The sequence below is a fragment of the Drosophila suzukii genome, chromosome 2R, assembly GCF_043229965.1.
Source record: "Drosophila suzukii chromosome 2R, CBGP_Dsuzu_IsoJpt1.0, whole genome shotgun sequence".
Taxonomy (NCBI): Eukaryota; Metazoa; Arthropoda; class Insecta; order Diptera; family Drosophilidae; genus Drosophila; species Drosophila suzukii.
In genome coordinates, this window is record NC_092081.1 from 20,594,478 (window position 1) to 20,610,620 (window position 16,143).

The following is a 16,143-nucleotide window of genomic DNA, read 5'->3' on the forward strand; positions in this document are numbered from 1 at the left end:
GTGGCCAAGATAAAGGCCAGGGGTCAGGGGTCAGGGGAGTTTTAGGCGGCTAAGCAAGGCAAATCAAAGCAGCGAAGCGTTCAACCAGCGTCGCGCGTAAAAACCAAAAAGAAATAGCAAGAAACGGGCTAAAAGAAACACAAACAATGGATGCAGCCAAAAGCAGACAATGCGAAAAATCACATGCACTGAGAAAAATATTAGTACAGATATATAACATCTCAAAAAAAACTAAAGAACTGCAAAATTTTTTAATCTAAATATTTTTGAAAGATTTTTGACATTGATTGTAAATTCTAAAAAAGTAGCTAGCTCAAAAATTAACAAATTTGTAACATTTTTTTATTATGATGTATGTTAAGTTAAATTATATAAATAATAAAATCTTTCTCATTAATTGGTTTTATTTTTAAAAATTATTAAAAATATACTTGTACATTTTGGACAAGGGGTTAATCCAAAGTTTAACCCATTTGTATTAAGTTTTATTTTGAATACTGGGTAACTTCAAGGTGAGTGCCTTAAAATATTATAATTAAGTCAATTTACGTTTTTTCATCAACACGCTGAAAACATTTTCAGGACATTAAAAAAACTCAAGATTGACAGTGTTTTAATATCTTCTTAAAAGATGTCGCAAAAGTACCTATGATATAAACATTTTTATTTCTTTTTTTCGAAATAAAAATAACAAAAACGTTTTCTCATCCCAAGAGATGTTTATAAGCCAATGTTGATAATAATTTTTCAAGACATTTATTTCTCTGGGTGCACTGGAATGGCACTAAAGGGGAGTCCAACAGCAATAAGAAAGTGTGCTGCGCTCTTATAGATTTCTTAAACAAATTCCGAAGATGCGTCGTTAAAATTTGGCCGCCACTAAAAGCACAAACGGATTAGGGAGCCCATCAAGAGCCCGGTTCCGTAGATCCTGAGTTCCTGCGCGGAGTGCCTTACCTTTGGGGTCATAAAACTGCTTTTGGGGGCCGCGAACTCACACAGACACACAGACTCACCTGTAATAATGGCGAAACAATAAAATTTGCCGGCGAAAAAGTTTTTCGCTTCGAAATTTCAATGGCAAAATCAAATGGACAAAATGTAAATGAAAATGCTTTTAAAATGAAATTTAGCGTTACCCAAGCGCTTCATTGTTGCGCAGTATGGACCGCGTTTCCTGTCTCCGTCTCTGTCTTTCCCCCTTTCCTGTCTCTTTCCCTCCTCCCAGGCAAAACGAATGGCATTTTCGGAGCGGCACCTAAACGGAAATGAAATTAAGCACAAAATGTGCCATTTGCCAGCTGGCAGTTGTTGTTGCTGCTCGGCCCTGTTTCAGTTTCAGTTTCAGCCATTACTTTCGCCCGGGCAGCAGTAATTGAAAAGTTGGTAGGAACGTAGGAGCCACTTGGAGAACAGGAGGCCCAAATGCAGAGCACTCCATGTTTGCTTTTCGGGGCAAGGATTTGCCCACCGGCAAAGGCTGATTTGTGGAATGCCATTAAGCCCTTAGTCGGCCAGTTAGGGAGATGGTGTCAGATATCAGGAAGCGGGAGATTAGTCAACCTTTAATCTGACTTCAGGCTATATAGTAATTAACACTTTTTAGCCAGGCTAAAACTAAGTGCTCCTTGAAGGTAAAACTAAGCCCGTTAAGATCATCGGATTCATCCCTTTATCTTTATTTCTAAACCTATTTACCTACACATCTTAAACCTCATATCAAAACCAAAAAAAAAATCTGTAAATCTTCCGTCGAGCAAAGGAGGGATTCGAAAAAATGTTAGATAAAATAAGGAACAAGAAGTTTGGTAAGGGATACCATTGATTTTTATAATAATACGAGTACTTTACTACCTTAAATATAACAGATCTCTTAAAGTGCGTACTCTAAAATGCTTACTAATATTCTAAATATCCTGAATTATATATAACAGATATCTTAAAATGCGTAATAATACTTACTAATATACTAAATATACTGCATTATAACATATAACATTATAAAGACGAGCTACTCTGAGTTGATGGGGAATATCTTCTTTTGACATATACCTTTCGTTTTTCCATTTTGGGGATAACTCCCTTCCGAAAGGTAACACGTCTCTTATCAAACATTGTGCTCACAGCACAATATCCTGAATTATATATAACAGATCTCTTAAAATGCGTACTAGTACTTACTAATATATTTATAAATATTTAAAAACACTCTCTTATTTGTTAGATATTTTTTAAAAATTAAAATAAGAAGTATACTTAAACGTTTGTTTGTATTTAAATTTAAAGAGCAAATACTATCGCTTCCTAACATATTTTCTAACCATTCATTGAAAGTTAATGTAAATAGTTCTGAAAAAAACCTTATGTGATTAAACGTTACAGGTTCAGACCAGACCTCTTGTTATATATGTGCTTCACTCCTCTCCACACTTAAAACACTCCTGAAAAGTGTCTGTGTTATCTCACACTTTCAGTTATTTCGAATGCCGCAAAATAGTCGACACTCAGGTTGATGTACGAGTGCATTGGCCAAAAAGATCGCTCACAGCCTGCCACGCCCACTCGGCCAGCTGGTGCCTCCGCCCCCGAAAAAGTAGCAATTCCCAGAACGATGTTCGTACATCTCCGGGCATATGGTACTTCATAATTTTGATGGTCCAACGAAAAAGTTTGTTTTCCATCTCCACACACACACACACGTCCACTTTTCCTGTGGTCAGTGGAAAAACTTCGCAGCTATAAAATATGGTGAAGTGAACTTCTATTTGTCAGAGTTTTTATGCACTCGGACTAGTGCTTCCCTTTGCTTACATTATTTGATTAGCAATATTTAATGAAATTGTCATAGTTAGACATATGTACATCTGTTCCCCGGATTGTGGCATCATAATTCCTGGGGAAACTTTCGAGGAAGTTGGATAATGAGGGAATCCCAGACAATAAGAGGAACTTTATGCTAACTTTAGCAAACTCCCGGGTTTGCCATCAATTTATCGGGCTATGGAGAAGAGAACGTAATTGCATTGGCCGCATGAAAGAAAATCATTAATGACATACTGCCGCGGTGGTGGTGAAAAAGGGGGGGCCCTCTTGTGGGTGGCCGAGCATTTACTTTTAACAATTCACGCTTTTCCTACCGGGAGGAGAACAAAGTTAAGTCGGGTGGAAGTGCAAGTGCAAGGAAGAAATTAAGCTGAACAATATATTTTCTTCGGCAAGTGCAGCGCCTGCATCCGCCCCCTAACTTCCGGTCCTATCCTTTCCTTCCCACCGCCCGCGCCCTTATTAGCAGCGCTCTTGTTTGCCTTTTCGCATTTTTTGCAAGGTCCTTTTTCGCGCTCTTGTTGTGGTTATGCTTGCTTTTGCTGTGCGCTGTGCTGGGCTACACTGAAAAAAACTTTAAGTAATTTTACAGATTTTTTAAACATTTTACAAAGATCTTAAAAATAAACTTTCAAACTACTCTAAAAACAAAATCGGCTTAAGATACTTCTGTATCTTTAAAGGATTTGTTACACCGCCTAAAAGTATGCTAAGTAAAATATAAAAGTATTATCCATGTGTTTTTCAAAGAGGCTTTCCAATTTGAAAAGTCTCGTAGCATACTTTTTGACACCAATAAAACTGTTTTTAAGCTTTTGAAGATTACATTAAAATATTATTAAAGTGAGACATTTTTGTTCATGATTTTAATAAATTACCAAAAATAATTGTAAGTGAAAATATATTGTGCCCTACTTTTAGACGTCTTTAAAAGTGATTTTAAGCTTCTGGAGATTTTAAAAAATACTATTCAAAGTCAAAGAAACTTTCTTTGATTTTCTTTCTTGATTTTGGTAAATTATTTACAATCTTGGAGGTTTTTTTACTTACTTAAAATATGAAACATTATTTTGTATTATATATTTTAAAAAAATTTTTGTAATGCTAGTATTGCCCAGTTTTTTCACTGCAATTTCAGCCATTGAAGCGCAGCAACAAAGCGCGAATTACCGCCATTTTGTGCACTTTGAACGCCATGTTGCCGTTTTTATCGCTGCGCTCCTTCTCATCCTTCTTCGTCCTTCGGTGCTCACCCCCCAGGATCCCCAGGACCTCTTGTCATTGCAGCTGCCAAGTAATTTTCCCAGCGCCAAAGAGTGCCGCGCGTCTCATTGAGGCGGGTAATTGATTTATGTATTTATACTGATTTTTTAATTAATTTATAAGCTTTGCTCTGGAGTGGCGGGAAGCCCAAAATGCTATTTAATGGCAAAGTGCGTAAATCAATTGGCGATGGATGCCTGCTGTAATAATAACCTTTTTCACTGCTTATTACAGCAACTATTTCTATAGATATAGATCGTAAATCAGCGTAAGTGCCAGTGTAAGTGGGCATATTCAATTAAATCTTGCCAAGATAAATGCATTGGGCAGAACTAGTAATTGAATTGCCACTTTTTTGTGTTTCAATACTGCATTAAGTGCACTAGTTGCAGCTAAATTGATTGTAGATTGTAAATGGATCAAATCAAATCTATCAAATCATTAATCAATTATAAGAGGAAAGTACCTTTCATCGGCAATTGGATTTCAATTTGAACGTTTACCAAATATTTATGAAATACATAAATCAATTACCTATGGCTAAATAAAATGATAAATTAGATTTTTTAAGTTTTATTGTGAAACCGCAACGAAGTGGAAAAGCTTCATAAATGGTTTATAAATGTAAACACAATTTTAATTTCTTGCCTAAGCCAGTCTTAACAATATTTTGACCGCCAGTGTGCGGTGGGCGTGGCATAGGCCGTCCGCTCTTTATTAGCAATACAAATGCAAACAAACTGCACAAACACACAAACAGCACTCCATACGTGAGCGTGTGTGTGTGTGTGTGTGAGTGTGAGTTCATTTCCGGTGGGGTACGATGTATTTTAATCCTGGTTGCTCCTGTTGTTGTAGTTGCAGTGGTCCTTGCTGCGTTTGCGTGCATATGAAAATTAAAATTGTTGACAATTGTCATTTTTTTCGCATCGCTGTTGTTGTCATTGTGTTGTCAGCGTTGTTACCGCGGTTGTTGTGGCCCGAGCCGCCCACTGTCGTATTTTCCCCGGGTTTTTCCCAACCCCCAACCCAATGTTGCCGTTGCTGCCACACGCAACTAACCGCATTTTGATTGCCATGCATTCGACCGAATCGTGCTCGTTGCTAAATTGAAAGCATTTTCCGTGCCGTGAATCTCGGTTGCCAGCAGCAGGAGCGGCAGCAGAAAAAATACATATTCGCAGAAACCGGAGAAAGAACGGAAGTTGTCGCTGGCGTGTTGCATGCGTGGTCTGCATCCCCAGTGCCCCTGCCACTGCCCCTGCCACTGCCACGCCCCCTCCCTGATCCTCAGCCTCCTTATCCTTATCGCCAGCAGGCTGTGCGATTTGTTTGCTTGCTCAGCGCAGCTCATCTCATCGCCGCACAGAGTGTGAAACTGCATTAAAATTGGTTATCCTGGAGGTGACAACCATCCAATCAATCGGAATATACATGTCATTTAAGCATACACATAGCGAAACCCCACCACATGATCTTATACTTTCAATAAAATGTTTATAACCTTACTGATATAACAACATAAGGATTCCATTTAATTTAATTAAAGTTAATTTACTTACTAATGGCCAGTTTCTCGAGTTCCGGTTAATATTTCTGGAACAAAAAAATACCCTGTTAAGAACATTTGGTTTCCTTAAGCGGCAACGAAAGAGCTAGATATATAATAATAACCATTTTAAAATAACGATATAAGAATTTAATATAATTTAATTAAAGTTAATCCACTTACTAATGACCAGTTTCTCAAGTTCTGGTTAAAATTGATAGCCAGATAAAGGCCATGTTAGTTTTTTGAAGCGTCAATTAAAGACCTAATTTTAATGAATATAACCTTATTCATATAACAATATTAGGCTTCAATTTAATGTAATTAAAGATTACTAACAAAAAGCAAGTTCCCCAAGTTCCGGTTAACTTTTCTCGGGCAGAAAACGTCCCTGTTAAGAATATTAGGTCTTATTTCATGAAAATCATGCCTTAATCAGTAGTTGAGTACCCTATCCTGAAAATTTTAAAAATTTAACAAATTTTTTATATTTAATATCTGAGTACTAAGCGATTTGACAACCTTTTCGAGCAACATTTTTCTCCGTGCACATATGATGAGGCTTTGCCGTCGCCTAACTCAATTGATTTGCTAATGTTCCGGAGGTGCTAAGACCAGAATGAGGCTTAATTAAGTTTTTGTGTTGCTGCCGGCTGAGGAGATTGTGTGCATGTGTATCCTTGAGGGCGCACATCTTGTATCTGTGCACTGTACAAGTATCTTTCAGATACGAAGCCAAAGCCAGCCAGTCGTGGCAGCTGTCAGACGGAAATCTCGCAAGTTCATTCAGCCACACAATAACATAATTATTCAATTACACGATGTTGCTTGTTGATTTCGCTTGGGTTTAAAAAAAAAGGAGATCCCTAAGACGTCTAAGAACGTAATCGCTCCGACCAAAATCAACAAGCGAAGGTCTAATGCAATTACAGGAATCCAGGCGGATATTTGCCAAACGGAAAGGGCAAACTCTTGGCGAAATTGTGAATGGTAGACCAACATTTGCACAGGCCATAAATTCCCAACATTCGCCAATGCCAATAAGTTGGGGCCGGGGACTAAAGTTTTACATTGGTAACCGAAAAATATGCAAAGCAGTCATAATTTTACTTTAGAACCGAAATATTTTCGAACGAAATTGTTAGCAAACAAACTTTTTTATGCATCAACTAATTTCAATCAGCTAACAAAAATGTGCTTGCTGCCCTTTTCCGGCCACCGCAGAGCGAGTGAGATGCAGAGTGAGGAAAAGCGCCGAAAACAAACGGAAAACTTTTGTCAATAATGCCGACGACGTTGTTGTGGCTTTTGTTGTTTTCCTTGTTTTCCAGACTGCTTTTCTTTTTGTAGTTTCCATCGCCGCCAATGTCTTAAATCCCAACTGATTGCGCTGAGTGGCAGTGACAATTGGGGCTCGGTGGTCGAGGGTTAAGACAACTTCTGGGCAACTGCGAGTGATCCGATGCACCTGCCCCACCTTCTAGGGAATCAGTTTACCCATCAACTTCTCAGACTGAAATAAAACAAAAGTATGCAGGGAATTGGTTTACTGGGAAAGGAGTTTTACGTTTTTACATTGTTTTTAAGGGGTAAATTTAAAATATGAAAATATTAAAGACTATTTTTAATTAGGAAAGTACCTAATCCGTTAATATCCTTATGGCAAATAATGTGATATCGGATGAAACAATTATCAACCTATTTCCAAATTATTCTAAAATTATAATAAAAAACATTTGGTCCTTCAAGCCGGATCTCGGGTAGAATGAAGACCATTTTATACAAATAGATTAAGATACAAATTAGGTTTGGAATTTAAACAATTACTTTATATTTTCATTAGTATACAACAAAATTTATCAATATAAAATTTAATTTATTTATAATGCATACAGATGCATTTCTTGTTCTTCTAGTTACTGGTTACAAATATTTTAAAATTTTATTAGTATGAAAATTCGAAAATGTTTTATAATAAGATCATATAGATTCATTACTTGTTCTTTTTACTGTGCTTTGAATAAGTAATAAGTAGATGTTATTTAAACAGTATAAGATGTTTCCAAATATTTTGGAATTAACAAATTAATATGTTACACTTTTATATTTTCTTTGTGTTATTGCAAAATATATCCCCGAGATAAACAGGAGCCCACTTTTGGTCTAACATTTGCATTGTCTTAAGGAGTTGTATTGAATTAACTAAAATCAGCCCGAAGGATGAATGCAAATAAGGACTAGGCTGCTTCTTTGCAGAATTAAACAGGTATCCTGATGACCTGCCAAAGTGAGAGCCACGGGGCTTCACCTCGGCTAATACATTAATTAACTTTGCCTCCGACCATTGTATTCGAATGCCACTTATTCGTGGGCTTATCATTGAGCCAACCGAAGGGTCGGGGCCAAAAACAAATACACAAACCTTACCCTGGCCCTAGCCCTATGTATTCTGCTTAACAATCACAACAAAAATGGGAGCGCCAAACTTTTAATGAGCTAACGCCGCTGATTCAGCGTTCTAATTAACATTTAACGAGCACTTCGTCCAACTTACACAGAAATAGGGCTCGATTTGACCACCTTGCGGCATATTATTCGCAGGTGAAGCAACAGATTCCTGTTATTCAATTTCGACATCCCTTTTTTTTAATTTTATGAGATGCTTTCTGGTTAAATTATTTATTTGACCATTAGCTAATGGTCCATATGCTATCTACTTTAGAAATATAACTGATTCTAGAATGCAAAGAGTCGGTAGTATATGAGTATAAGAAAGGTTATAGTAAAACACGAGACCCTACCGTCAAAATTATTTAAGTTTGACCTTTTAAAATTAAAATTTTGTAATACATTTGTATTTATCTTTTTTAAATATAAGAGTTTTAACAAGCTTTCAATCGTGCCGAATACATAATAATGGGGGTTACCAAAAGAAAAGGTTTAGTATAGTTAGTTGTGTGCCCACATTTCTATCTGTTAATTAACTAAAGAGGCTTACTACCTTTACCCACGTCAGATTCGGACGAATAGTCAGTGTTGGTCTTCCCTTAAATATTTTGTATACATTAAAATAGTTAAAATGTATTATAAAGCAAAAAAATGTAACCCCCCTAAATCAATAAAATAATTCATATTTATATAAATCATCTTTATAAATATAGCGTAATATCTTAGGGTACATTTTACAAACGTTCTACATTATACTAACGCCACAGATCAAGTATACGTTGCTTGTGAGAACTATAAGACTTCAACCCCCTATTATGATGGCGCCATCTAGAACATATAAACCCAAGTAATTCATAGCTTTCACACCGAAAAGTTCCCCAAAGCTGTGGGGGTGGAACTGGAAGAGTTGAAGAGCCGGCTAAAGCTCCCAGTTGGGGCAACTCTACGACCCCAAAACATATGGCCTGGCAGGCTGCACAAAGCTGCGCTGCTGAGAGAGAATGGGGAGAATTCCTAGCACTCGTAATCGTACCGCTCCGTCCTCCGCTGGCGATGTGTTTATAACGGAACTCTCAGTTCGCTCGCGCTCAGGCTCTGGGAACGTTGTGCTCTGGACCGCCGAAGGACCAGCTCCACGCTGGGAGTACAGCCAGCCAGTTTATATATATACAACATTTGGCCTGAAGTGGCCAAAAGTGTGACAAACAGAACGGAAAGTTAGCATACTTTTGCGAGTGACGATTTGGCCAAATCGTGAGTTCAAGCCCCTCCATTCCAGCAAAATCGAAGATGTGCAAAATGTGACCCAATTGAAAACGCGAAAACGGGTCGTAGCTACATATAAACTACCTATCTATATACATACATGTATGTGAATGAGCCTAAGTACATCCGTCAATACAAGTAGGTAATCCCCATGCCGATATTGTGGGCGCGGTGGAGTTGTTTAGCAAACACACATAAATTAATAATCAACACTTTTGGGCCTGGGGCAAAAAGTATCGGTTATGCGAGTTTGGTGTGCGTGTGTTTGTTTTACTTTTCTGGCAGAGCTGCAAAAAAAAGTTCAATTGCTGAAACTTCAGGCAAACAGCCCGAAAGGTTTCGCCTGCTGCTGCTGCTGCTGCTCTTTTTCGAGGCACAGCTGATTTCCAAAGTCCCCATGGCGAACATGTTGGCTTGTTTGGTTTGAAGCTCAGGACCCCCCAATCTTCAGTCCCCTCCAAAACAGAACCCGAGTTCTCTGGGCCTAGCTTTACGGGCTTACGGCTCTGAAGCACGCACCCAAAGGGCAGCGCAGCGTGCACACGTAATAATAAAGCCATAATCAAAGGTAACCCGGGACAACGGAGCGTATGCGTGTTTTCAGGGGAGGTCGGTGGCCTGACCACCAGCTAGTCGCTATGACACGCGGAATGCCAAGGATTCAGGGATTGACAGAGCGAAAAGTCGACCGTTTGGGCACTTTGAGCAATTAGCCAGGTCAGGTCTTGACATTTTTGGAGAGAAAATTAGCCTTACTGGTACTATTAAGTACTATTATTAAATAAATACTTTCCAAGCTATTAAATTAATTTGATTTGAGATAAAATTAATACAACAAATCCAAATACTAGACTCTTTAATATTAAATGAAACTGTAAAGCATAGACTTTAAATTATTTAGTCTTGAAAGTGTGATTTAATTTCAATACTGTTTTTATTACAACCAATATTAAATATTAACTTTCTTTTTTTTGGTGTACCATTAACATTGACTTTATGTTAGAAATAAACGGGATATACAAGTTTTCGATTTACTGAATAGAATATAGTATATTTGAATATATTTATATTTTATGAAATACTTACATCTTTGACATAGCTAAAACCAATTTTACAAGTTTTGGAATAAATATTTACATTCAATTATATATATTTTTTTTTCTGTTCCTAAAACAAGTACTTACTTGCAATCCATAAGTAATTTTCAGTTTAAATGTTATATTTTGACTATAATTTATTCAATTTTTACTATATCATCAGATAAACATCTTAAATTTACCTTTCTTACATATTTTTTGTACTAACATACATATATTATAATTATCGAGACGTATATGTTATTTCTGTTTAACAATAAAAATTAAAATAAAAAAAACCAGCTAATATATTAATTGTGTTACATGTATTATTTCTGTAAGCTGAGATTTAATTTGTAATGTTAATTATAATTACTGTTGGCATATTCAAATTTTATTTTAGTTTCATGAATTGTATTACGAACCCAAACTAAACCGATTCCAATTATTTTTCCAATCAAGGACCGTAACGAAAACCACAACATTCGCAATCAAAAATCCTTTGACCATGAAGCAGTTTGCAGAAATCGAGTGAAGCGAAAGTGCTTCCCCTCGTATTCAAAATTTCTCAATCTCAGATGGCATTGCGGCTGGCACCATATGCACATATTTGGCGCCCAAATCGCCTCCCCTCCTAAAAATCTCATCCCCCGGGAAAACACCTATTTATGGAGCACAAGTGGTTATCCGAAATACTTATTCTGCCTGCCCATTCCCGAGGAACAGTTGCGGCCACACTTCGGCACTCGGCACCAGGAAAACCACAAACAACGTCTGCAGATGGAGAACACTTCAATGTGTTTTCACTCATATCTCTAGTTTTCCGGTAGCATATTTATTTTCCACTTTAATGGAAAACATATGCCGACGCATGAGTTCGAGGAACAGGCACTTGGCAAAGGTATTTCTATGGCCATGGATATGGATCGCTTCGATCTGGATGAATGCTATTACATTGCGCCGCCGACTGATTGCGCTTAATTGTTTCTAATTGCATGTGTAATTTAATTAAGGCAATTGCACGGTTCACCTTGAACTATCGGCTCAACGGAGGGCCCAGTGTGTAAACGTAATTCAATATGCGATGATTGCAAATGCAATTGCATTGGATTTGCTTTCTACTAGTGTCTATTACGCGGAAAAAGGCAATCGATAAAGGCCATCGGAGCCGGCTACTCGGTTTGATTGCAGTTCTTGCCACAGACCTCATTGCCATGGCCACGATTATGTTAGCGGAAAAAGAGGAATGTTCGCAGAAATCACCTGTTTATTAGGCCAACTTGATTGGCGGATTGGTTAACAAGGGTAGACGTCCCATTATTGCCACAAGTCAGGCAAACTTCAACCTTTCGCAGACCTTTTCCACTGAATTATTAATATCTGTATTTATTTTAAGTAACTTCGAGTGTTTACTTGAATCATTACTTCTTAATCCATTAAGTCTCTTGATTTGGGTCGTAAATTATTCTGATGTCCCATAATACTTTTAAGCCTTTAAGAACATCGACACCATTTCTATTTTGGCTCATAAATCATTTCAATATCCCCGTTCTCAAAATTATTTCAGGAATTATGAAGCTCTCTGACACCATGGCCACTCCAATAGAAGAAAAACTCGATCAAAACCTGAAGGTAACCCAAAAATATACCATAAGTGATATGATATGATAAGATAGTCTTATTTACATTCTCAGGTGCGAACTGGTATGGTCCATGTGAGCGATGGCAAGAGCAGACCAGAACCCCTGCGACTTAATCTTACAATGGAGTTGCTTTCGCTGCAGAAGTTGGAAGTCGTTACGCCCAGTAGTTGCCATCCCAATGGACCCCCAATGGAATCAAAGGTAATATTTATGGTTTTAGGAACTCCAGATCTTAATCCAAATTTTGTTTTAGGAACGTATGGTTCAAATTACGCGCCAAAAGCAGGGCGGCCTAGGACTGAGCATAAAGGGTGGAGCCGAGCACAAACTACCCATCTTGATATCGCGTATCTATAAGGATCAAGCGGCGGATATTACGGGCCAGCTATTTGTGGGCGATGCCATCATCAAGGTTAATGGCGAATACATTACGGCATGTCCTCACGACGATGCCGTCAATATATTAAGAAACGCTGGAGATATAGTTGTACTCACGGTGAAGCACTATCGCGCGGCCACGCCTTTCCTTCAGAAGCAACGTGAGTATAGGGATTTTATTCCAGGTTAACTAATATTATATTAACCTCTTTTCGATAACTTAGTAACCAAGGACACGCCGGATTCTGACAACGATGCCACGTGTGCCGAACTGAAGGCAGACGAGGGCTACAAGTCCTCCGTCAATAGTGGAACCATAAGTCGCAGTTGTAGTCGCCCCATGTCAATTTGCTCGGAGCCCGAAAAACGATGGACCGATGTGGTGGCAGGTGAGTTTCGGAATTCTTGATAAAGATCATCGATATAATTAATTTAAAAGTGACAGAAGAATAATCGAATTACGATTTAAAGGACCTAGATTTTAAAGACCCATGCAGGATCTACTGCAAGTTATAATTTGAATTACTATGCTAACTACAATATGATTCACCCTGTAGAAAAATAATTAATTTAGTTTACTATGCTAACTACAATATGATTCACCCTGTAGAAAAAATATAACGTTATAAAATTAAAAAAATATTTCTAGAAAGGTATTTGAAGTTAGAAAACTATAAATAGAATAAATCTGAAAACATATATTGTCCAACTTTAAGGTCCTTCATCACAGAACCTTTTCTTGATTTTAAATGATTGTATTTAAACCAATATCTCTTTTTGCAGTACCCCTGATGATGGCATATGTAACAAGATATATTTATGGCACCGACAAACTTCGACAAAACGCCTTTGAAGTACGTGGTCTCAATGGCATTACCACAGGTGTTATACACTGCGATGAACTGGCCATACTTAGTCAATGGCTAAAATTGATCACAGACAATGTGGTGGGCCTTACGCACTTACAAGTAAGATGGGAGTTAGACCAATACCCTTTTCCTCAATACATAATATGTATTGTCTTCCCATTAGATGAAGCTATATAATAGAAACTTTGCTGTGGGCGAGCGCATTGAGTACATGGGTTGGGTAAACGAGGGAGTGATTAACAACAATATATCCTGGCAGAGTTACAAGCCCAGATTTCTACTGCTCAAGGGAACCGAAGTAATGCTCTTTGAGACGCCACCAGTAAGTTATATAGTTATATAATTATATTAAATATGTAATAAATATATATATTTTATTTGTGAATCCCCAAAATTAGTTGAATGTGGCTGGCATCAGTAAGGCTTTGGTGGTCTACAAGGTCTATCAGACCATGTTCCGCATCGTCAAGGAATCCGAGACTGTGGATAGTCGTCAGCATTGTTTCCTGCTGCAAAGTTCGGGTCATGAACCCCGATATTTGAGCGTGGAAACCCGTCAAGAGCTTTTAAGGATCGAAAACAGCTGGAATGCGGCCATTGTGACCAGTGTCATAAAGTTGAGCGTAAGTCTTACGAGTTGTTCATACCTTATAGAACTAAACATGTATAATTTTTTCTTAGCGTAAGACCTTTGCCGTCTCGCATCATGGAAAAAGTGGTGGACTCACTCTAGACTGGCAAGCGGGATTTTCCCTAACTGAAGGAGCCGATTCCGCTACAGTTTGGCAGTATAAATTCTCCCAGCTGAGGGGCTCTAGTGATGATGGCAAATCCAAGCTAAAGTTGCATTTTCAGGATCACGAAAGTCGAGCAATCGAAACCAAGGTAGATTTATGATTTTCATTTAAATCTATAAGATAACAGCTATATCTATAGGATTAAGTTTAAAATATTTTGATTTTACCTCAAAATAATAATTTTAATAATAATACCATACATTTTTCTATTGATGTTCCTCTAGGAACTGGAGTGTCAAGTCCTACAAAGCCTGCTCTTCTGCATGCACGCGTTTCTCACGGCCAAAGTGGCCTCAGTGGACCCAGCATTTTTGAGCTCTATCCAGCAGACCTAAATCAAAATACTGACAAGGATTCACGGACTCACATTTAAATGGTATATGGAATATTCGTAAAGTGCATAGCAAATAATTCGAATATGAATGTTGGACTAGGAATCTCATACATGATTGTCTGCTTGTACTTATTATAAACAAGTACGCGTATATATGTATGTATGTTGATCTGAATGATTGTAATTGGATACTGATATGGATATATTTATGGCGCTGATAAAACTGAAAGTGAAATCTCTTGGTGCATTACACTAAATTTTAAGCATACATAAGGAAATTACTTTAGGCATTTTTCCTATTACGTAGACTTGGTACTTAAAAATTGACAACAAATTTATATCGTTTATAATCGATTGTTTCCCAATGTAGCCTTTATAGTTGAATTACTTACCTTACTTACGGAACGATGAAACCACATAGGTCTGCCGATATACTGAATGTCAGAAACAGAAACTTGTCGCTTTTGCTACGAGCCGAAAGGCTTCGAATGAGGGGCCTCAAAGGCTTTATTCCGTGCTGTATCCTCTAGAAATATTTCTCCGAAAGTTAAACGAAAAATTAATCGAAATATGAAGTATGTTTTGTGTGCGCTCTCAATGAAAATTTAATTTTCGAAACAAAAGAAAACGAATGCTTTAAGGTCGGATTAACTGTTATTTTTTACTGAAATAATAGCTGATGTCATATTAGATATATACCTTATAAAATATATATATAACATCCACCGAACAAATCTCAATGCACAGACGTAATATGAACTAGATTTTATAACTGTTATACATCTAATCAGAGCCAGTTAAGTGATTCCATCAGACACTCACTTAGGTCATTTGTCAATTCAGAAAGTGTCTTTCAGTGGCAAGATCGATTTGTTGCTTATGCATATTGCATTGTATTGATTTTAGGCATTATTGCACAACATACGTACATCTACATATTTACGAATTAGTTAGCGAATCATCGACGAGCACAAAGATCATATATGTAAACACACAAATATCAAGTTGGCGCATTCGCAAGACCCCCAAACCCCTAACAGAATATTATAAAAGATAAAAAAATATATGTATAACCCGCATACCAAAGCAGAAAAACCAGAATCAAAAATATTTACTGTACATATGCTTAGCTCTATTGGGTTAGTATCCGCTCTATAGCACCAGAAATGAAGTATATACCATAACCGCAGACATAATACTTGCATACAGTTCACAAGGCAACCAAACTAGATGCACCCTAATCGCAACCTTAACCCAAACCCGACCAACATACGTAATCTGCATACACCGCAACATGTTATACGAGTATCAATTACCAGGGAGTTAGACCTCCCCCATCCGAACTAACCATACATAACATATATATTTTTAATGCAAAGCTTACATAGTGCTGTATGAAGTGCGCGACATACAAATATATATGCCATATGTACCCCAAAGCTAAGAATACTACTCAAAAGCTGCGATTCTGCAAGAGAGTTCAATATTTATCTGGAACTGCGCTACTTGATAAAATTCATCGATATGAAAAGCATTTGTGTTGGTTTGGTTACGGTCCACTCCTTACTTTTATACGTTACTAATTGAAATTATTGTACAAGAAAAAAAGAATTCAAATTGGAATAAAACCCCAAATATCTAATCAAGAACCTTAAGATTTGTTTGATTTTAGTTTTAAGAGGGTATTCAATCGATCC

The 16,143-nt window shown here is 37.4% G+C and overlaps 1 protein-coding gene across 2 annotated transcripts; it reads left to right on the forward strand.

Annotated features, from left to right (window-relative positions):
* Positions 1-9,158: 9,158 nt before the first annotated feature.
* Syn2 (Syntrophin-like 2) lies at positions 9,159-16,095 on the forward strand. Of its 2 annotated transcripts, none has more exons than XM_036813186.3 (10): positions 9,159-9,451; positions 11,993-12,057; positions 12,120-12,269; positions 12,322-12,607; positions 12,671-12,835; positions 13,230-13,414; positions 13,479-13,637; positions 13,714-13,938; positions 13,997-14,200; positions 14,337-16,095. In XM_036813186.3, the coding sequence occupies exons 2-10, from the start codon at positions 11,998-12,000 to the stop codon at positions 14,445-14,447; spliced, it is 1,545 nt and encodes a 514-aa protein (XP_036669081.1). In that variant the 5' UTR covers positions 9,159-9,451; positions 11,993-11,997; the 3' UTR covers positions 14,448-16,095. The 2 variants fall into 2 exon arrangements, with proteins under 2 accessions (XP_036669081.1, XP_016930502.1); XM_017075013.4 differs by having other exon boundaries at positions 9,159-9,337.
* Positions 16,096-16,143: the final 48 nt, after the last annotated feature.